Source organism: Thamnophis sirtalis, unplaced genomic scaffold, assembly GCF_051295495.1.
Source record: "Thamnophis sirtalis isolate CommonGarterSnake01/CBP01778 unplaced genomic scaffold, rThaSir2_p1.2 scaffold_6, whole genome shotgun sequence".
NCBI classification, from domain to species: domain Eukaryota; kingdom Metazoa; phylum Chordata; class Lepidosauria; order Squamata; family Natricidae; genus Thamnophis; species Thamnophis sirtalis.
In genome coordinates, this window is record NW_028261386.1 from 61,686,701 (window position 1) to 61,710,537 (window position 23,837).

Consider the following 23,837-nt stretch of genomic DNA (forward strand, 5'->3'; position numbering starts at 1 on the left):
CTGGCATCTTAGCCCACAGAAGGAAATGTTTCAGAAGAGACTCAACCTAGTTTTCTAGAGAGTAAAAGAAAAGTAGGGGAGAAATACCTTTAGTCTTGCAGGATTCTATTAATATAACCTTACCATAAAGACAGAGCTATTATTCTTGCTTACGTTTCATGTCTGCATTACCACTACTTACAATAAATAAGACAGCTGAACAGAAATGTTTTAAAATTGTTCATTAACATACTGTATTGAAGCATACAAAAGATACGATGACCAAATATTTAATATGGGTTAAAAGTACAATAGCAGCAATACTATTATTAAACTACATTAGTTTTAAATTATAAAAACTACAGAAAATGAAAATAATGGAACAATGATTTGGGGCACAATTCATCTTACACAAATTGAGGGCATTTTTTATTGGAACCCTTTCCCTCTTTGCCAACATTAGGCTTTGAAAGAATAAAATGGCTAACCAATGATGGAAAATGTTAATCTACCACTGTTTATTTCAAAGAGAGTTAATGAAAGTCATACGAATCAGTAAACAATCCTACAATACTGTCTTTATTCTTACTTTAAAAGCCAGTTCCTGTTTCTATCAACATCTTCATTAAAGAGCCTTCAAGGAAGAACGTCAATGGAGTTTTGCAGTGCAGGCTCAGCTTTTGATCCATTTTATACATTTAATACTTGGACCTGCTGCAGCTTTTACTAGAGGTGCATTATGTTTAATAGGCATCTTTTATTTATACTGATGTTATTTTTCCTCCACAACCACAAATAGGTGCTGGGTGAAATAATTGCATGCCATATAATGTAAAAATAGTCTTTAAAAAGCCCAAACAATGCATGTGAGTAAACTGTACAGAATTATTTGTTCAAACAATTTATACGTGGGTAGGGGAAAGGATGAACTTCACATGATCTGGGTGACTTATTCCAGAATTCAAAAACTGAAGCAGGCAATGAAAGTAACGAATACATTAGAATTCAACGCAGTGCAAACGGTCAGATCTGAAAGAATCCATGGAAAAACATTTTTCTCAGGAATTCGCCAGGCTGTTTTTCATAGGTCCCCTCACGTAGGACAGAGAACTGCAAAACAAAGTTACATATGACTGTCATTAAATTGATACGCTTTGTAGAATGTATTAATAAACTTTCCAGAATCAAAGTTGCAATAATTATTATCTTATTAAATAGGATTCCCAGCCCTTACCACATAAACAAAACTGATAAATGCATAAAGATATATACATAATATGTACACACACACTACTGCCATTTTTTTTTTTTTACAGAAATGAGCTATATAGTAGATCATGTCTTGGTCACTGGGTTAAATTTTTAAATTTAAGATAAGCTGACCAGCTTTAGTCCACAATTTTCAGAATCTGTGGAGAGAGCTTTGAGATATAACATTTCAAAAAATTTAGGGACAACTGTATTTGCTTGCCCGGGATATTGAATGCAGAGAGGATCAAGACATGTCCTTTATATACTCCTTTATCACATCTATAAGGCACAAACCTCGGAGCAATGCAGCTTTCAAACCAATGCTAGCACAATATAAAACAAATGAAGAAATCAGGTTTAAAATGTCATAACCCAAAATTACAAAGGTGTCCTTGTTATGGGGAACAATCTTTCATTATTAATTTAAATTTTAAATAAGTGTCTTAATAGTGCATAATAATCATGATTTGTAGTGCTAGTTTAATTATCTAAAAGCAAAACATATAATCAGAAAGCATTTACATTTTCTCTGATAACACATACTCTCAAGAGTTTATCCATCTAGAAATTGTCTACCAAAGTTTGCTTTAATCCTGAAAGATGGTTACTCACATTTATTTAATGACCAATGCGAGGCAATCATCTGTATGTCTAACATTTTCATGATGGTGCAGTGGTTAGAATGCAATATTGCAGACTAATTCTGCTGACTGCCAGCAGTTCGACTCTCACCAGCTCAAGGTTGACTCAGCCTTCCTTTCAAGGTCGATAAAATGAGGAGCCAGATTGTTGGGAGCAATATGCTGACTCTGTAAACTGCTTAGAGAGAGCTATAAAGCACTGTGAAGCAGTATATAGGTCTAAGTGCTATTGCATTAAAAAGGAGAGGGGATGCTTTTTGTATAATCTATCTTTCTTATCATCTAAACTTCCAAAGAGCACTTTAGAACATGGAAATTGGCCTGAAGAGATAGAGACATTATAGAGATCATAGACAAGAAAGATCAGCATAACCATTCTGAAGAAACAGATTCACTCTGAAGTAGCTTCCAAAATAACACCACTGATTTTGTTCGTGACCACAACACCACAGAAGTTATATTTATAGAAGGCTACAAACATGCAACACACAATAATGGCTAAACTCACCTTTCAAAATGTAGTCTGTTAATAAGCTTGGCACTTTCTCACTGTCTTCTTTCATGGCATGAAGAACTATAAAATATGAGGGTGGGGTCAATGGAAGAAGTAGAATTCATTGCCTTTCAATAAAATATGCAAATAGAAAAAACTAACAAATGAAGGTGAATGTACATGTCCCAGGATAATGTTGCAGGATCCTATCTGGGTCAGTCATCAGAGTTTTTGTCTTCCGAGCTTTCAAACTCATGCTGGAGCCATCTTCAGGAAACTTTTGTCTAGCCAGGTTGGAGAGAAGTTCCCTGAAGCTGGGCTTTAGCATGAGTCCAAAAGCTCTGAAGACAAAATCTGTGATCCCGGTGACCGACCCAGATTGGATCCTGTAAAAAACTAAAATGGAAGTTAGTCTGCAGATCCTTTTCTCAACATTTATTAAAGGGAGAAAGATATAAAAATACTGAGTAGGCATAGCTCTGTTATGGATTCAGATTTGTTTAAAAGATGGGTTATTCCTATGAACCCTATTCCTATGAATCCCATGAACTCAAACTATTCCTATAGTAACAAGAACTTTCTATTTTTGGTAGGATGTGATGATCTGGGAATTAAAACAATGTTTCAATGTTTTTCCCAACAAACAGTTCTGGTAAAAGTGAAACAGGAAAAAAAAGTTGTTTTTCCTCACTGATCTAGAACTAGAGTGTTGTCACAGAGTGCTAAACAACTACACAAATTGTGAAGGAAGGCAGTATAAAAAAATAGAAGATACAATTGCTTTTCTTTCTTCCCCTTTTTCCATTCCTCTTGCTGACGAGAGCAGTAGTGATTTTCTCCTGGCGTTTCAAGTCTCCATTTTCTCATTCTCCCCACCCGCCCCATTCGGCTCCCCAGACCTTGCAGTAAAGGGAACCTGGAACATTTAGTGAACTTTTCTTGTATGTTTAATTTTTAAATCATTACTACAGATACTCCTTGACTTACAACGGTACATTTAGTGACTGTTCAAAGTTAAAACAGCCCTGAAAAAACCGATGACCGTTTTTCACAATTATGGCCATTGCAGCATCCCCATGGTCACATGATCAAAATTCAGATGCTTGGCAACTGGTTCATATTTATGACGGTTGCAGTGTCCTGGACCATTTGATCATCTTTTATGACCTTATGACGAGCAAAGTGACCGGGAAAGTCAGATTCACTTAACAACGGTGTTACTAATTTACAGTAAATTACACTGCATATAGTAAAATGCAGTGATTCACTTAACAAATTTGGCAAGAAAAGTCATAAAATGGGGCAAAACTCACTTAACAAATTTCTCACAACAATATGCATTTTGGGCTCAATTGTAGTTATAAGTCAAAAGACTACCTGTCTATTTAACCAAAAGAAAGATGAGCTATTGACAGGGGAAAACCAACAGCCACAGCTTCTGTCTTACTGAGGAAGAATGGAGAAATAATTTTGTATCTAAAAGCTCACTGTATAACAGACTGAAATAATTTATAATCGTTTTGAAAAGAGCACGTTCCAAATCAGTAATTATGAACGTGGGTAAATGTCATGCTAAATCTATTTACTCTTTGGAATTGAAATAATATCCAGGTTTGAACAGTTCTAGGGCGCTAAAATAAGTGGTTTGAGCGCTGTCCTCCAACAGCATTAGCAGAAAAAGAGTCAGATAGTCTGTCCCTGAGCAACCAACAGATCAAATTTCAGCTAGTCAGTGGATAACAATAGTGTTAGTTCCTCGAGCCGTATCATTTTAAAAACTTAATTCACAACAAAGAAGCATTTTCAGGCTTATTCTCTTCTAGTTAGTGCCTCAGCACTCTTGTTAAGCAGCTAATTGTGCAAGGCAAACAAAGCTGATTTTACTGGAAGAGATAAACAAATATAGTCTTCCAAAAAAGTCAAGACATAGGAATGATGGATAATTGTAGGATATCTGAGAAGAGTAGGCAAACATAAGACTGCTGGCCAATTCCAAATATTTCAGAGCAAAGTGGATTTCCCTGGCTAATTTAGAACAGAACCACTCAAGAGTAATCTTCAACTGAAGAAACTGGAAAATCAGCTGTTTTTTTCTCAGCATCAAAACACTCAATGGAAATTTATTTCTCTAACAAATCCTATGTACGTGCTTACTTTTTGTTAATGTTTGAAGGTCTTCAACTGATGGAGGTCCATTTTTCTTTTCATAAGGAATAACAGTTGTCAGATACTGTCAAACAAAAGTTATGATTACTATGAAATATTTTCCTAATTAACATTAGTTGTTAGTTCTTGCATGTAACTATGCTTTGCAAAGTGTAATTTATGTGAAATTCAACTCTATTGTATGTCATCTAAGAAAAAGCGAAACACAGTGAATTCAACTAAAAGATGTCCCAGCAAGTAACAACACAGTAAGTGTCCCTATGACAAAACTGATAATTTAAAAAAATGTGCCTATATATTACATACAATTTTTTCTGAGCTTCTAAATTACACATTCTTTTCCTTATTTTGCTGCACTTATGTGAAGAATACTTATGTTCTGCCATATGGAAATAAATTTTTACATTAGATATTTTGTACAGCCAAAATATAAATGAATTTTTTTAAAAAAGTATGGTACCACAGCAGGAGATTCCATAAAAGGAGGTTTAATATACTCTAGACAAGAACAATGCACTATAATTATTAGCAAAGAATAAACAATATACATGCCAGGACTGTGAAACCATGTGTGTCAATTCAGGTCGTAAACTTTTGAAGCCACAACCAGACCATCTTTGGTCACTCCCTTGCAGTGATAAGAAGCTTTATATTCTGACTTCACAACTCCCTCATGGTGAAACTCTGATAATGGACCATGCAAGATAGCCAATTTATGCTCAGAAGTGGGTGCACCCAGGAGCAACAGTAGAATCCCATATAGTTGAGCTTAGTTGTTATTTCTTGCACTGATTTATAAACACGTATGTGATTCCTTGAAATTATACTGTATCTGCTTTTGCTGGTATAGAATTAAATGCCATTTACTTTAAAATGTTATTTTGTACAATATTTTGTGTCCAGCTCTTTGAAATTTTTCTTACATGTCTACGGTATTATGGATAAAAACACTCAATTTAGAGCAAATTATATCGCCAACTTTAAATGAACATTCATATTGGAAAACCTCAAGTAATGTGTCCTTTCCAAAGCTTAATTCTTCAACACTTTATAATTAAAAATTTGCATTTGCTCCTTTTGGTAAAATCTTAGGGCCATTCTATAGTCCTGATTCAGCAACAGATTTCAATACAAAGAAGATATTTTTGTTCTAAGATTGAAGGACAATACTATATAGCTGTGATGGGGAACCTATGGCACATGTGCCGGAAGTGGCTCGCAGAGCCATCTCTCCGAGCATGTGAGCTGTCGCCCGTTGCTCTTCCAGGTTCTGGCGTGCCAGCCAGCTGGTCTTTACGTGTGCAGAAGCACCGGAAACCAGAAAAGAAGCCGCCTGGTGCGTATCCGCGTGCCGGGAAAATGATCTTCCGGTTTCTGGTGCACGCAATCATAGTGGCCAGTTGTTCTTTGCATGCACATCCACAACAAAAACCGGAAGACCAGGTGGCTGGTATGCATGTGCACATAAAAAACTGGAAATCATCTACCTGGTGCCGCATGTGCACTGCTCTTCTGGTTTCCGTCACATGCATGCGCTCCTATTTCAGCACTCGCTGTCAAAAAGGTTCCCTAACATTGCTGTATAGGATTACTATTTCTAAAATTATTTATAGGCAAGATACAGACATTCAGTAATACAAATTCAATATTTTTGAAAAAATAGGGTATTTATTTCAAAATGAAGGGCATTTCCAGGGTCTGGATTTCTTGTGTGTGGTTTATTTCTTAGGAATTATATTCTTGCATTGAGTAGTAATGAGGTACCACACTACTGTATTACACTGATAGCATAATCCAAAAACAGGATCAGGAAAAGCAGTTTTATACTAACATGAAATTACTATATTTAATTTATCCCACAGAAATACAAACAAATCAAACCAATAACACAACATTATGCACGATTATCAGACCCATTTGTGTTTGAAGTCCCTTCCTGAAGCTGGATATCTTACTCTGATAGGTTCATGTTTTACACTAAGGGCAAAATGCATCTGGACACTCTTTAATAGATAGGAAACTATTAAGTTAGCACAAGTAATACAGTCAAGATTGTAATTGGTATAATACATGTATCTTCAGATCACATACTTTATGTACTGTTGAAGGCTTAAAAAGCCCTCATTTATACACCACTTTCAAATTGTTATACAAATATTCTCCAATTCAGATGCAGAGATACATGCATAAGGCTTAACATGAACTGAGGAATGATTTCTCAAGGGCCCATTTAAATCAGATGTTAGCATAGTCACTGTACCATTTATAATAGGCTATAGTGGACAGGCTGGTAACATACAAGGTAGAACATGAATCTTCAGACTTATCCTTCAAGTTCCATGGGAACTGTCTGGATTTAGTAGATCACATGCTATTCTAAGTCTCAGACATTCCTTAAGATTTAACAGATTCAAAGTTGCCCAGCACCTGTGCTATCTAGAAGGAAGACAAGGTAGATCCTATGTATAAAGGATGCTTGGTGCTTTCTGACCTTGTTTACTTGCTAGTTTCATTATCCAAACTAGGTAACATCATCAGTGCTAGTCTTGCACCGATCTAAATCTAGATCTGATCTTAATTTATCAGATATTGGCACTGATGATGGTTCCTAGTTTGAGTAATGAAACATCTGCAAGAAAACAACCACGTTCATAGAGCATTAAGACCCCGTCACTTCACCCTGAGCTACAAATAATCTCTTTTATTGAGATTGAGATCCTATGTATCTCACCAATTGCCCAAGATTTAAAAAGCAATACTGTAGTAAGAACAGGCTTTTATGCTAAGAGACTAAAGTTTAATTCAGCATGCAGCTGCAAGACAGACAGACTAGGGACACATAATCTATTCTCTAGTTCTGAATAACACAGGCAAGTATCCCCCCCCTCCCCTTTTCAATCTCTCTTACAGCCTATGTAAATCACTGGCACGACTGAAAGACAGCATCATTTTCAATTATATTTAGTGCAATGTTATGTTCCCTTCCTTTCAATCTCTAAGCTTCCATGCTCATGCTACTTCATTCTCATGGCTGGTACATTTTTAGAAACAAAACAAGATATTTTGGTTTATAAAGCAATAAATTCAGGTGACAGCACCTAATTTTTCTGTCTCCAGTTCTTTTGTGCCATCTTCTTTTTCTCTCTGTTTTAGTTCCTCCAGCCTCTTCCCCAAACCTCTCTAATATGTCACTGTTCTACACTGGAAAATTGAGAGATTTGCTATGAAAACAAATAATAATAAATACTTCATTTTTGGAAAAAAAAATACTATTGGGAAGAAAAAAGAAAAAAACCGAGTGACTTCCCTTGTGCTACATTTAGATTCCAGTTTTGAAAACAGAGAGTTTTCTATTGAGGACTATCAGGGTAAGGGAGCAAGCCTTAATTTTTAGGAAATGGTCCATAGAGCACTTAGCTTATGGCAAGCAATGTTACCTATCCAGGCACTTCTTTTCTTTAGTTCTATAGGAGAGGGAAGGTACAGCTTCTGCTTCCTTGAAAGAATAGGGAAGATACTCTTACGGTCTAGAACGCATTACATAATTGGTTAAATAGCTACTTTTTAATTTCTATGGACGGTTATAATTTATAGGGTTTACTCTCGTTCAATAATTCTATTCTATCAATAACTTTTATATAACTTCAGATCCTGATGAGTCAAACCCGTACTATCTTTATTATTTACGTATGAGTTCCATGTGAATGCAAATGCAGAATCTATATTTATTGTTCAAGTTTTAGAAATAGTGAATAGCTGAAAAATTATTTTTCTCTCAAAGAACTGTATGAGAAATTCCAAAGTTATCTGTAATCTAGAATACCCACATGAAAACCAATCAAAACCATGTACATATAAATCATATATTAACAGTGTCAATTTGTGCAAAGTTTTATCAATATTCTTTACAGTATATGTATCTGCTCAACGGTACATCATACACTAGCAAATCACTTGTAACATTTTATTTAATTTGTGTAATGAAATAATGTATGGTAAAATATGTTTTTCGTATTTCATATCAGCATCCATGCTCCACAAATAAGCAATACTTTTGTTTTACTGGGTTTGCTTTGGGTTCTTCTACACTCATCAGATAAAAGTTTAAGCAAAACAGATGGGAATGGAAAGAATCAGGAAAAAGAATGATCTGGAACCATGAAATTTGTGTTCTGTCCTAATCATAAAAAAGAATGTTGGAGGAATTGCAGACATTCAAATAAGGCTTTTTCTGGCTTTGTGTTGAGTTGAGGCATAAAATAAAGGATTCTGCCCTTTATTGCACATAGTACTTTCATGAATGAAGGGCAATATACATGTCCCAGGATAATGTTGCAGGATCCAGTCTGGGTCAGTCACTGAGATCTGGACTTGGTGATGCACCCAATTTGTATCCTGCAAGATACTACATGGATATGTATCCTTCTGGAACACACATATTCTTCATACAAAATGTCAAGGATTTTTACTTCTTGAAACTTAAAAATAGCAAAATAGATTTTACCGTTTTGGAAGATTTGAGGCATGTTTACTGATCATTTTTCTTTTCCTAGACTGAAACTTTAAAACTGACATAATCTTTCATTACTGCTTTCTTAGACAGGTATTTAACTCCAAGTATGTATTATGCTGTTGCCTGCGTTTTATTTTGAAAAATTAAAATAAACCCTGAGGGGAAAATTTTCATCTACTCTATTCCCCCCCTCCCCCATGCATATCAAGGCTTGTCTGCTTCTTTAACTACGAAGGAAAGAAAACCTTTGTAAATAGCTCTTAGCTTTAAGGCAGGGAAGATGCGAGAAAGCATAGAAATGTATTTCCTCCCTTTCTGAGAACACCTGAAGTCTGAAACTGCCAACTTTTAAGACAGGAATGTATACAGAGACAGAAAAGACAGCACAGGGAAAACAAAGTCAGAGGGTAGCCCAGCACCTGTTTTTCTCCACCCGCGTTTCCAAACGTTTGTCGAAAGCCATTCTGAATGACATTTGAGATTCCTTCCATACTGAAGCGCTATAAGGAGTGAGAACGTAACAGAAAAGGGGGAAAAAAGAGAAATGTAAAGGTATTAGTTAGGTTTTTGGGGGGATGCCAGCAAGGTAAATGTTAGAAATGAAATATAGCTGTAGCTTAATGAGAAAAGCACTGACTTTTAAATATTTTGCTCATTAGGGATTTAGGAATGGAGCCAGCCAAATATCATATATAGAGAACTAGGATAAGATTGTTTTAGCATTGACAATCTTTGGCTGATGCTTATTATCTCAAATAATATATTTAAATATATATGAAATCACACACATAGAACATGCTAAAGCATATTGCCTTGTAAGCTTTTTGCTCCTTGCCCAATCCCATTAAACGTTGCAAGCACAGATAAATAATTCAATGTCTTATTGGTATTAAAAATGGCATTTCCTTGCTCCTCATGGCTGAAAGTGGGAAATATAGAACAATACCAATAAACGACCCAACATATTCTGAGCAGGGAACTCAATTTTAGTTGATATTCCTTTTGAAATAAATCTAGATCTGTAGATTGTAGAATCTGTCAATATTTCATTCTTTAACTAGACATTATTCCAACATGATAGCCAGTAGGATCTTTCTACACTAGCCTTGTTTGGATAAACAAAGAAAAAAATCCTATTTCTTCTATACCTAGAAATCCTGACAGAAAAACAACCGCTACTCATGGCAACTGACTGTATTCTCAAGTTTCTCCTACACAAACTAGAAAATTCTACAACCTGGAAATCACACTGCAGTTCTGAAATGAACAAGTGTCTGATACAAGAAATGGATGTTTATGTTGTGAGCTACATTCAGTTTCTATACACAAAACAAATCCAATTAATTCTTTCATTCTTTGCAGTTATCTTCAGTGTGGGGATCTCAGGTTTTAATGGTAGAAATGTGAAAAATATTATCTGCTATGCACAAGATAACCTACATACAAATTAGTGGTATGTTATTTGATGCCCACAGAAGAATAGCGGAGAACAAATCGTTTGCTGCCAATAGCCTTATATTTTTAATGAATGGTGGGATCATTGAAGGCAAACTCTAATCATTACTGAAAGCTAATATTAATGCATTCTCTTGCTACCTCCTGATCCTAAAGTGCAAGACATCAATGACAGATTACAACAAACAGACATTGTGTGACAAACTATGTGACAATGACATGGAAAAGATTATGCTCAGTTTCATCCATAGACATTGCATACTGTGGGGATATGTTCCTCTTTGAGTATCTGCAAACATCTCACCGAGCTTTAAAGATTCATTCACTTTATATGTTCATATTCCTCTGATATAGATATTAAACAACCAAACTTTTCTCAGAATAAACTCTTACTCGATGCAACTGTTTTAATGTTAAAATTTATAAATTTCCTTTTAAAATAGCCTTATTGTGTCAAATCCTTCAAAAGATATTGAAGAAACTGCTTATAACTCTCTAAGATAAGGATATCCAAGGTGTCAAGGAAAATCTATGTTGAAAAAGATATACATCTCAGTTCTGGAGCAATTTTTATAGCCGAGACTATTATACAGATTGTTCACTTTTATACTTCTGTAGAGATAGTATCTGAACGTTAAGGCATTCAGCTGATACATTCCTCTAGAAGAGAATGGTTTTTCCCCCAGTTACAATGTCTCCTCCTCCTGTCACCCAATCCTTTACCTTGCAGGCACCAGGCAAAGCATTTTTATATTTTCCTTGATATTTAAATTATTTTTATGGTCAATTTTTAAATTACATTTACATTCTCTAGTTGTTTTACTATGCGGCTTAACTTGTATTTATAGTCTTTATATGTGTTTAAAACTGTGCTTTATTGATTATTTTCATTTCTACTCTAAATTACCAGATGGTATCCTCAATAAAAGACAAGGTAGAAATAAAATTGTACAAAGCTTTAAAGCTCTGCAGAATAAATAGTATTTTCAGTTGACCTTAGTATAAGAGAAGATAATTAATCCATTTATTATCTAGGTTCAGTTGATAACTCATTGGACCTCCTAATTACTTTGGCAAATAAAAGGTTAAATTATAGGTCACATCACATTATTTCTAAGTAACATAAATTACAGCAGAAAAATGGCTGTTAAAAAGAATTTGCAACATACATGCCTGGCTTAGTTGTCTCTCAAACGATATACTTTTTACAATATACTGGTGTTATTTTTCCTCTTCCTTATTTACAAGAAGTATGATTTGTATTTAACCTTTTATAGAATTCTGCTTTGTAGTGAATGTCTTTTCAGAGGGAATCTGCTAAGAGACTTGGGTAGCCACAATTTCCACCCAGTGTCTGCTGCTCTAGTGATAATGTGTTTGCTCACAGTTTTTAATGAAATCAGCATATAGTTTTTTTCTGGTTTGCAAAATATCCTAACATCAAAAAGCCTTGTGTGGATGAAAAAGTTCTTGTGGATTTTGGGAAGTGCTCTAGTGCCGATGATTTTAGGAAGAACTATTCAGGCACTTTAGCGTATGCGTAATAGCATCAGCAGATTATATTGTCTAAGGTAGATGGAGAAGACAAAACAGGGAGGTTACACACAAAGGTGATGAAACGAAGTTAACGAGAGGAATAATGTGGAAATTTCAAATAGCCTGTGGATAGAAAAATTTTTATATTTGTGCATCAACAATTACTTAAACATATTGACCAAATTCTACATCTGTGGCAGCCCTGCTGAAAAATACTAATTTCAATAGCAGATGTTAAGCAAACTTAAAGTAGGTATTAACATTTCAAACGCTTTCCGGATTTCCCCCTCATTCTGTAACAATTACCCAAAGAGGTAAAAGACCACTTGTACAAATTTGGTTGGACAGAATAAGAAATGTAATCCTGATCATCTGAGAAAGTAGTAGTTGTTCTTCAGTCTTGTAAAACTTCAGCAGCCAGTGATGATCAGAAAAAAATAGAATATTATGAATATTTCTATGCCTATTGAAGTATATGGGATCCAACAATCATTTACCAAAAGAATATAATGGAATAGAGTTGGAGGGGACCTTGGAGGTTTTCTAGTCAAATCCCCTGCTTAGGCAGGAAACCCAACACCACTTCAGACATCTTCTTAAAAACTTCCAGTGTTGGAGCATTCATAACTTCTGGAGGCAAGTTGTTCCACTGATTAATTGTTCCAAATGTCAGAAAATTTCTTAGTTCTAAGTTGCTTTTGTCCTTGATTAGTTTCCATCCATTGCTTCTTGTCCTGCCCTCAGGTGCTTTGGAGAATAGCTTCACTTACTCTTTTTTGTGGCAACCCGAGATATTGGAACACTGCTATCATGTCTCCCCTAGTCCTTCTTTTTATTAAACTAGACATACCCAGTTCCTGCAACCGTTCTTCATGTTTTAGCCTCCAGTCCCCTAATCATCTTTGTTGCTGTTCTCTGCACTATTTCTAGAGTCTCCACATCTTTTTTAGAAGAGGAGATGTTATTGTTGTTATTAAGGCTGCTTATTATTATTCATTTGAACTGTTAGTAAGAATAACTGGGCAAAAATTAGAGATCATATTATACAAAATTAAAATGTGAACAATGTTTCAAGAGAAGCACAATGCAAAGCTCTTACTGTTCCAGGCAGATGGCTTTTTTCTTGTTTTCCATTCTGAGGAGTGCCGTTTTTTAACTTTTTCTTCTTCTTCGCCATTTCTTTTTGTTCTCGTTGCTTGTTTTGTACTTCAATCAGGACAGATATGAAGCTGTTTTTTACTTCCTTCTCAAACTCTAATTCATCCCGTAGGGCTAATTGTTGCACTAACTCCTCAGAATAGTCCTTAATGGCTGCCTCAATCTCTTCTAAGAGATCATTTAACTCAGACACAGACAGTTTTTGCACCCCTGTTTTCAAAACAGCAGAAAACATGATGTTATCTTTAAAACAGTAGACTGCAATTATACTCTAATTCCAACAATACTTTCCCTAAAAAACATATTCTGTCCAATATATACACAACATGAATAAATGTGATGATACCTCCCATCTGGACATCTGGAAACCAGCCCTAGTCAACAAACAAGCCCCACCCACCACCCAGGTTGTTACAACACAAAAGAACAACCGACACACAGCCAGCACCTCAGCCACACAGGATAATACGAAACAGCCAACCAATCTACAAACATCAACTCCATCTACCAATCAGGATGCAATTGCACAGCCAATCAACCCACTTACAGCAACAAAGCCAGCACTCCACCCCCCACCAAGATTTATAGAAAGACGGCAGCTCTGACCACGCTTTACTTGCACAAGCCGAAAACACCAGCCTGAAGATGGCGAGTGGGACCTAAATGTTTTTAATTCAGTTTAGCATGTACAAAGTTGCAGCTCACAGCTTCCAGGTTTTTTAAATCTCAGGGAAGATTAGTTTAGATTGTTTTCCTCAATGATTTAAATTAGTATTTCTCATTGTAAAGATGTGTGGACTTCATCTCCCAAAATACCCCAGCCAGCTAAGAATTCTGGGAGTTGAAATCCACATGTCTTAACGTTGCCCCGTTTGAGAAATACTGGTTTAAATCATTCATATTCACAACTGCAAACTCTCTCTCTTATTGACATCAGACGCACCATCAAATTACAGACATATATACAAAAACGAAGGCCAATTTGTGTGTCCCAGAATAAAGTTGAAAGATCCAATCTGAGTCAGTCACCAGGACCAGAGGTGTATTCTTCTGAGCTTTCAGACATGTGCTTTCATTCCATGATGACCATGGAATGTTACTCTAGCATAGTCTAGAGCAGTGTTTTTCAACCTTTTTTGTGCAAAGGCACACTTTTTTCATGAAAAAAATCACGAGGCACACCACCATTAGAAAATGTTTAAAAAATTTAACTCTGTGCCTATATTGACTATATATAAAGTAATTTTCCCACGGCACACCTTACACTATGTCACGGCACACTAGTGTGCCGCGGCACAGTGGTTGAAAAACACTGGTCTAGAGCAGTGTTTCTCAACCTTGGCAACTTGAAGTCCTGTGAACTTCAACTCCCAGAATCCCCCAGCCAGCATAGCTGGCTGGGGAATTCTGGGAGTTGAAGTCCACAGGACTTCAAGTTGCCAAGGTTGAGAAACACTGATCTAGAGCATGGGTGTCAAACTCATGTCATCACAGGGGTGTCATGTGACATATTGGGACTTCCCCCCCCTTTGCTAAACGGGCGTGAGCGTGGCCAGTGTGTGACGCATCCGGCCCATGGGCTGGGAGTTTGAAAGTCCTAATCTAGAGAGAGAAGTTCCCTGAAGATGGGCTCCAGCAAAGTTGAAAGTTTGGAAGACTAAACCTCTGGTTCTGATGACCAACCCAGATTGGATCCCATAGACATATATAACTGCAAACTAGTATTATTGTTTATAGCTGAAAGCTATAAACACCCCTATACCCGCTTCGAAATAGCTTAGGGTTATAGTACCAAGTCAATATAAACATATAAAATCATTTAACAACATAAATAATATCAAGAAAGGTATGTGGATCTGGTAGTTTATCTGGAGAACTGGAATTGAAGCAAATATAGTTTTCTCAATAGCTAGACAATAGCTTGAAAATACAAACTATATAAATAGACAATAGCTTGAAAATACAATTGTATTTTCAACAAGATGGGGGCGGGGAGGGAGCATAGCCAGCTTGATGTAACTTGTGTCAGGATGCCTATGGAGGCCCCAGTGCTTGCCAGCGAAAACAGGCACCCGAACTCCGTTTCAGCTGTGCCAGCCTCCTATAATCTTCTGTCAGCAGCCCTAGCAAGCTGGCAGAGGCACCACAGGCCGGTCCCTCACTGTTTCCAGGGCATCTCTGTGCGCAAGATCTAAGCACCCTGTGGACCGGATTTGTCCCCTGGCCCTTGAGTTTGACACCCTGCTATAAAAGAACAGTAGCATATCCTTTAAATGTAAGATAGTTTTTAAGACAAACATCAAACAAAATATACAAGTAAACATCACTTACTTTCTTCATAATTGTGATTTGCACTAGATCTTTTAAGTGTTTGAATTTCTTGAGACAACATGGATAGATGATCTGTCTGGCTTGGTGTTTCATCATCATCTGGATCGGGAGATTCCTGCATCATTTCCTCTATTTCTTCAATTACCTTCCACACAGATAGAGAAAGTTACAGAGAGAGAAAAACAAAATTATATTATTTATTTATTTTTATAAAGACTATTTAATAATAACTTTTACTCACTAAAAGACTTTTCAGGTATAAGTATAAACAGTTTAATAATACAGGGATGATTTTCAAAAATAGAGAAATATCTGTTATTATAATCCCTTGCATCAGATGGGATTGGGGCGACTAAATGGAGCTTGAACATTTACTAGCCAGATGCCCTTTCTGATGTCTACATAAAGTTCACAGGAGACAATTACTCATTGCGCCCAGAGAGAGAGAAATATTTGCCAATACCTAGGATCGAACTTATAATCTTCTTATTGTGAGGTCAGTGCTCCATCTCTAGGCCACTGTGCTACTCCAAGTTAATTATGATTTATATATAAATAATTGCTTATAAATAATTAACCATGGAAAACCCACTCCTGTCTTTGGAACAATATAGTCATACATCAATACCATATTATTCAGTTAGTCAATCCTTATACTTTCATAGACACAATTATACATTTCCAAGGGATTTACAAATCAAGTTGGAAAAATGATAAAATCCATAAACACTATGTCTCAGAAAACATCAGTTAAAAACTAAAACAATCCACTGTTACTCTGAAAGGAAGCAAAACAAAGGCCTGTCAGAAAAGCCATGTTTTAATTATTGTCTGAAAAATTAACAAAGCAAGGACTGATTGGATTATGAAAAACGAGCATAATGTTGAGAAGCAAAGTGAATAGCATTTTAATCCAGCAATTGTACATGGATTTGGGTAACAAATGCTACCAATTTGAATAGGAAGCATGTTTCTACATTATCCACCTCTAACCGATCTGGCAGACTTTCTGAAGTCTGTAATACAGTATAGGATGCAGCACAGCTTCTCATTCCCTTGCATGGCTATCATTTTAAGGTCTGATCTGAGTTGTTGGATTCTTTGATAAAATAATTTTCAAGGGATGTTCAATGACTGAAAGATTGATATGGAAGAACTGTTAAAGTAGTCTAATCAGAGAAGTTAAATAATGCTGCACAGATAACATGAAAGGAAACTGAAACTGTTGCTAAAACACAGCCGTGCATTTATGAGCTAGTGCAATACAAATATCTTCCACCAGTGTAATAGTGAATGGATAGCTGGTGAACACAATTGTTATATTTCCCTACCATTCTGATATTCCTTTTCACTGATTGCTTCAAGAAAAAAGAAAAACAAAACAGTAGCATTGTAGAAGTCATCTGTATTACACACACACACACACACACACACACACACACACACACATTTCGTAGGAGCTTCATCATATACCAGTATGTTCCCTCGTGGAATTCAATATACTGGTTGATACCTTTCAAATCCTATATAGCTTGGAACCAAAGGTATCTAAGAGAGTGCCTCTTCTAAATAGACCCTCTCCCAAAGAGATTTACTGGCGGTGCAGTAAATTGCAGTATTGCAGGCAATATTTTGATCCTAACAGGACTCAAGGTTGACTCAACCTTCCATCCTTCTGAGGTCGGTAAAATGAGGACTCAGATTGTTGAGGGCAATATGCAAATAATACTTCTACATTGTAAACCACCCAGAGAGTGCTGTAAAGCGTTATGGGGTAGTATATAAGTCTAAGTGCTATTGCTATCAACTGAATTGGATGGTTAAGGGCTTGGGAAAGTCCTCACCAACCATAAGAAGTGATGAACCCCCACTGTTCTCTGGGCAGGATTCTCTCCAATGGAACAACTGGACTCCTAAGGCAAAGATGATTCCTATTCTCGTGGCTTTCTACAACCGGGTTAAAACTTAGCTCTTTCAGAAAAGCTTGGGGGATTGACCGTGGAATCATTGGTGCCAGTGTAGTGTTGTTAGTATTATGACTTTTCATGTATCTGAAGAGTCTGATAAGATTGAGGTGTAGATAAATCCCGTAAATAAAAGCAAAATAAAGCATTCATAAAAGAACTATGTATTCATAGCTTTTGTACAGAGCGGTTGACATCCTGTGAGATAAATGGCATTTCAAAACCCCTTCCCCTAATGTGTGCTAAAATCTAAAAATTCACAGCTATGTAAACATTTGAGCTCTAGTAAAAACAATAAAATATTTAATAGGCATTTGGGAGATGGAGAAGATGCCTGCTTAATTTGAATGTTCATTAAATCTAAATTTGCACCATTTGTATCAATTTGTTCATGATTTGTGGAATTAACATAACTGAGGTAAATTGCATTGTTTGCAGTAAAATCTGTTTAATGAACAAATCCTATAGTCCAGTGATAGGGAACTTATGACACACGTGCCACAGGTGGCACGTGGAGCCATTTGTCAGGGCACGCGAGGCGCTGCCCTGTCAGCTGGCCAACGCGCATGTGCTGCTGGCCAACTGAGTTCACCCTTTTTTAAAGTCATTTTTCGCCCGCCCCAGGCTCCAGAGGCTTTATAGGAGCCTGGAGAGGGTAAAAAGACCCCCCCCCCGAGGCCCTCCAGAGGCTTCATGAGCTTCCGTGAAGCCTCCAGAGCACAAAAAAATGGCCCTATGGCCAATCTGAAAGTTTGGGAATGGACTTCCGGTTTGCTCAGACCGTCGTTTTGACTGCTCCGGAGGCTTCAGGGAAGCCTCCTGAAGCCTTAGGAGCGCTTAAAACGAGGGCATCCGGGGTGGGGGTGGGGGCTCTTTTTGCCCTCCCCAGGCTCCTATAAAGCCTCTGGAGCCTGGGGAGGGCGAAAAAAGCATGCAAAAAGTGCGGGGGGGGGGAAGTGCCTCTAGTGCGTGCATGTGCACTGGAGGAAGGTGTTGTGCATTGCATTATGGGTGTGGCATGCCCGCACACGACCCCCCTGCGCTCTTCCTCCACTTATGGCACGCGAGCCAAAAAAGGTTCGCCATCGCTGCTACACTCCATTGAATGGGTGTTATATCCTCACAAAAAATGTCTTTTATATCTGAAGCTGACTACACATGGTTCATCCTACACAGAGCTGACTAAAGTCACACAAATAAAGATGATTTTAGACTTAAATTACCATACTAACCAGTCTATCTGATTATTGAATCATGTTTTGCCAGGCTGGGCTATTTTTGGGGGGTAGACCAACTTTATTTTCCTACTGCCATTCATAAAATATTGGAAAACTACTTTGAATATTGTAACTTTTATCAAATGTGGAAATATTTTCCACAGTTGAAGGGGGGGGGGGGGAGAACTAGCACTTGCTATCAAAGTGCTTTTCAGCAGGTGAGCCTGCAAATATACCCACCTAGTTATACGCATGTACTTCATCCATTTTCTCTCTGTCATACATAGCTAAGAGTAACAGGAGAGAAACAAGGGTTTAAACTACACCCCCACTAACTCAGCCTCTTTAAAAAAAAATCTAAATGGTTGTTTCTCTAGTAAAATGAAAAAAAGGTGTTTTTTTTCTTGCTCATCCCACCAAATTATAAGAAAAAATAGGTGGATCTCCCAGGGACATTGGTGGGCCACAGAGAGGACTAGCAGAAGGCAAAGGCAATTTGCAGCTCTCCCATATAAGTTCTAATTTAAGAATGAAACAGTACAGCTCTTCTGCATTTAAAATATGGATTATTCTATATTAGGCCATACCTTTATTAGGATGTTTCTAAGCATTTGCAACATATCTGAAAGATGAAATGTTTAATGCTAAATTGCACATATTTATTTTTGAACTTTACCTGTTCAGCTGTGAAAAGAGGTTCTTCACTGATGCAGGAGACAATAATAGAATGCATGTCTAGCTGGTCTCTCAACTCTTCATCATCTGACAAGTCAAGGTTCAAATTATCATTAACCTGTATGAAAATACAGAATAAAACAGGTTATTAAAAAGAGAGATAAATCCACCAAATATCATAACACTTAATAATATAATAGTGTATGGTATCTATAAAAATCCTTAAGAATTCAAAATATTGACATCCCAAAATTATTATCACCATTATTATATTCCTTATATATGTGGTGCGCAACCTATACATCAAAATTCAGTTCAAACATACGAACAATATTCTGCAATTCAGGTTGATTAATTCAGATGAACTGAATAAATAGATACTGTCTCGGCAGTTCACATATCACATTTATTCCTGAAAGGATCAATTAATACAATCCATTCTGTGACTTGATATCCTAAAACAAACCATTGACCTTGGACTCTATTTTGGCTACAGAGGAGACGTAAACCTATATTTAAACATACAGTGAGGTCCCAAGCCACTGTCAAATTTATTTTTCAAAATAAATAAGATACATAATCAAAATTGTTAAATCAGTGTAGCATAATAAGGTGTTAGATTAAAGTCAAGCAATTTGAGGCTTGAATTTTCCCTTAGGCATGGAAGCCAGCTGGGCCCCCTAATCAATGTCAAGCTTTGTGACAGGCCAGCCAATAAACACATTATGCATTGATAGGTTGTAGGGGTAGATTTTCAGTAAAGGAAATGTCTATTATTTCTTAACAATTTTGCTTTTAGAAACCTTAAAACTTTTCCATGGATTTCTCAATACAGTTCTAGGGATCAGCATGTAGGTCTATTCAACCCAGCTGAACTTAGTTGATTCCAAAACGCTTAACATAGCTGGACCTGGTTGGAAGTCACCAGGAAATCTCAGGGTTGTAAACTGCAGCAACAAATAATAATATAAAAACTATCCCATGGAGAACTACTTCTGGAGAACTACTTCTGCCCCACTGCTGAGAAAGTGTCATGTGCTTATCAGTTTAGTCCCAAGCTCTTGACTTTTACTCAAGGGAATTTTTGCATTAAGAACTTTTCAGGGCAATCTGAAAAAGTTTAAATGCTTCTATTTTTTTGCCCTATAACAGCTAAGAAGGTATAATACTGTATATTGAATATATTTTAAATGAAACAGAGGGCTGCTCTTATTCTTATATCAGTTACTATTACTGGCTACTTGATTTCTGGCTTAAACAACAGTATTATACATGATTAGAGTTGGTAATGTATCAATGAAATGTGCAAGAATGCAAATGTAAGAATTAGCATTCAAATGGTAATTCTTGCATTTTTTATAATTAATGTATCTTATTGGACATTGGGGCATGTGTTAGATAAATTTTGAGGAAGAAAACACATGCTGCCAACAGAAACAGAAAGCTAATAATGGTATAGCAAAGGAGGTTTTAATTAAATTGACGGTTTATGTAATATTTGATGTCTAGGACACAGATTTAAATGACAAAAGGAACATTTTTCAGATTGTTCTGGCAATACTTACTCCCTTTTCAGAAAGATTCAGGGTTGGCAAGTGCAGAGTTCTGGTGTGGGATGATTTCCAATCAACTGGCATTACATTACCATAATTATCTGTCAGAGCATTCCAAATCCTGGAAGGAAAAAAAATTCAATCCTTACAGTATACAGAAACTAAGGTTCTAAAGTGAGTAAAGCTTCTGCTTTTAAAAGTGTACCATATTAATTCCAAAGTAAAGTATGTCAATATTCATAGCCTCAGCCATGAATGGGCAATCACCCACCACAAAAATATCTGTCATTGGATTTGATCTTTGCCTTTAGAGCTCTCTCATTAGATTTGAGTCATTCAATTTTGTATTAAGAAGAAGTGAATGCATGCAATGTTATGATTTGGCTAAAGACCCTCATGGGTTGTCTTATCAGGGATGCCAAACTAGTGGCCCACAGGCTGGATGCGTCCAGCACAAACCACGCCCACCCCAACTCTGTGAATGGGAAAACCATTGCAAAACATCTCTTGATGGCAACATGATGAGTTTGACACCTGTGTCTTATACCAACTTGCCAAAGAATGAAATTGTTAAACTATATAAGTATCTGTTTAGCAATAAATATAATAGAAAAACATTTTCTCTCTTAAGTGCTCATAAAAGCAGAACACAGATTATAACACACAAGAAATCACAGCTGCCAGTACTTTAGCTACTGTTGACCTTCATCTGCATTCAAGTTCTTCCCATTTATTGTAATTATTTCAAGCTTGCCATGAAGAAAAAAATCTTAGTATAGTTTGTCCTTATTTTGGCTTGATGTATTAAATAAGGGTTTTCAGATGTTTCCATTATCAAGCCATAGCTTGCTTTTTAATTCCTGATATGGGACAAAGAAGCCATAGCAAGCCTAAGTTCTGAGGTCAGGTGAACCTTGGAAGAAGCTTCTGCAGTTTCTTAGCTGCTCCACCTGGTATGGGGAGCAATGACTTGAGTGTTTACTCATTCATTCACTATAAGCCAAACTTATAGTGCTCTTTATGCTATGATGTGCAAATATTAATATACCCTTTGAATAATATGGATATTGTTCACATTAGCATAATTTATTAAGTGGATAATAAACTGTTTCCACCATCTCTCAATCAGATCTATACCTTGGGTATACAAGTGCTTTTGATGCAAACTACACCCATACCAATGCTGATATTGGAGCAGAGGTTGCAATCTAAAATGTTTCCAATTCCTAAATGAGTTAAACATCAATACAAGTTAGAGTTATAAATCAGCAAAAACCCTAGCAGAAAAAGGAATATTTGAGACAATTTCTGAGATGTGCACTTTAGAAGGGTTCAATTATGTCTCTCAAAAGTTTCTTTTTGCTTTTTTTAGATTGGAACAGTTCAAGTTCTTAAAATAAAACATGAGGGTCTGCACAGAAAATGGGCCTTTGGGGACTCTGAGAAAGGGCCTACCCTTAAGTAGAAGATATAAAAGGATCAGATTCCATGTTAGGATTGGTTGCCTTCCACTAAATACCAGCGCCTAGTCCGTGAAATGCTTGCCTAACATACAGAGTTCAGCCTGGTTGTGCTGGAAAGTTTAAAGTCCAAGTCAAAGGGAGGTGAAACTATTTTGAAGCTTTCCTCCTTCGGCGCTTACCGGGCATTAGGTCCTCATAACCCCTGAGGGCTAGGAAAGAACACCACCCTATTAGACTGTGGGGGGTTGCTTTCCATTAGCAACGAATCCTATACTGAAGCTGCAATTCTCTTTTTCCTCCCTCACCCCAAACCCGGCGCCCCATTATTTTTTGCTTTTTTTAAACCAATTTTTAATTTTTTGTTTATTATATTCAAACATGGTAAATTTCAATTCCCTGTTCTTTAAAACAATGGCAGCTGCTCTGCTAAATAAAACAAGTACAATATAGAGACTTCTTTGAGGAAAAAAAAAATACTCATGCGATATTGCCCATTTAAATTTCTCTGCATTTTTCTTCTGGGAATTTGTTGGCCATGCAGCTATATAGAAAATAGTGTAGCATAGCCTTTATTGTCATTGCACAAAATAGATACAACGACATTGGTTTAAAATACTTCTGTTCTGTACAGATATTTATGGAGTGAGGCTGAGGGGGAGTCCCCCAACCAGGATAGATGGAGGGAAGAAAAGTGCGGAATCGGAATCCACCACCCCAAACCCAGCGCCCCATTTCTTATACATCCCTTTTCGCAAAGAGAACGCCCCAATCCCCGGATAAGTTTTCCACGACCGAAGGGAGAACCTCACTCTTTGCAAAGGGAAGAGGGGGGAGGAAGTGGAGGAGGGGGGAGGCTCCCTCCTCTTCTTCCTCCTCCACTTTCAACGAAGGAATCCGACCCGCCGCTTCACTCACTCATCTTCTTGCAAGGCGCTCCGCTCGCTGAGGGGCTGCGGCGGGAGAAGGGCTTCCGGGTCTAGGCAATGCTCGGCCAGCAGCCGGGCAGGTTGGAAGCACAGCGGGAGCTCGATCCCCAAATCGCCCCCGCCGTCCCAGGGGCCTCCTTCCACGGTCACCCCCGCCGCCGCCTCCGAGGGTTCCAGAGAACCGCTCGCCTCCGACGAAGGCTGGAAGCCCGAGAAGTCCTGCCAGTCCCCGGCCGGGTCCCGCGGCGAGGGCGCCGTTGCCGTCGCCATCGCCGAGAAGAAGTCGAGAGGCCGCGGGGCCCGGCCAACGCGCGCCCCCGTCCCCTCGCTCGCTCGCTCTCTGAGCGGCCGCTGCGCGCTCCCGATCGCCGAGGCGGAAAAGCGAAGGGTGGGGCGGCGGCGGTGTGACTCACGCCGCCCCCTCCTTCGGAGCTCGGCCTGAATAGCCCTTTGACGCGGAATCTGGAGGTTTTTAGTATATTAATGTGAAAACCTCACACTACGTATCATTCCGTT

At 37.5% G+C, this 23,837-nt stretch overlaps 1 protein-coding gene across 3 annotated transcripts; it reads right to left on the bottom strand.

Moving 5' to 3' along the window:
• Positions 1-206: 206 nt before the first annotated feature.
• FEZ2 (fasciculation and elongation protein zeta 2) lies at positions 207-23,656 on the bottom strand. Of its 3 annotated transcripts, XM_014071295.2 has the most exons (10): positions 23,311-23,656; positions 20,945-21,053; positions 19,381-19,497; positions 15,524-15,668; positions 13,134-13,402; positions 9,463-9,543; positions 4,519-4,594; positions 2,380-2,445; positions 1,525-1,553; positions 207-1,089 (listed from the first exon to the last, which is right to left on the bottom strand). In XM_014071295.2, the coding sequence occupies exons 1-9, from the start codon at positions 23,589-23,591 to the stop codon at positions 1,543-1,545; spliced, it is 1,155 nt and encodes a 384-aa protein (XP_013926770.2). In that variant the 5' UTR covers positions 23,592-23,656; the 3' UTR covers positions 207-1,089; positions 1,525-1,542. The 3 variants fall into 3 exon arrangements, with proteins under 3 accessions (XP_013926770.2, XP_013926769.2, XP_013926771.2); XM_014071294.2 differs by lacking the exon at positions 1,525-1,553 and having other exon boundaries at positions 23,311-23,655; XM_014071296.2 differs by lacking the exons at positions 1,525-1,553; positions 9,463-9,543 and having other exon boundaries at positions 23,311-23,655.
• Positions 23,657-23,837: the final 181 nt, after the last annotated feature.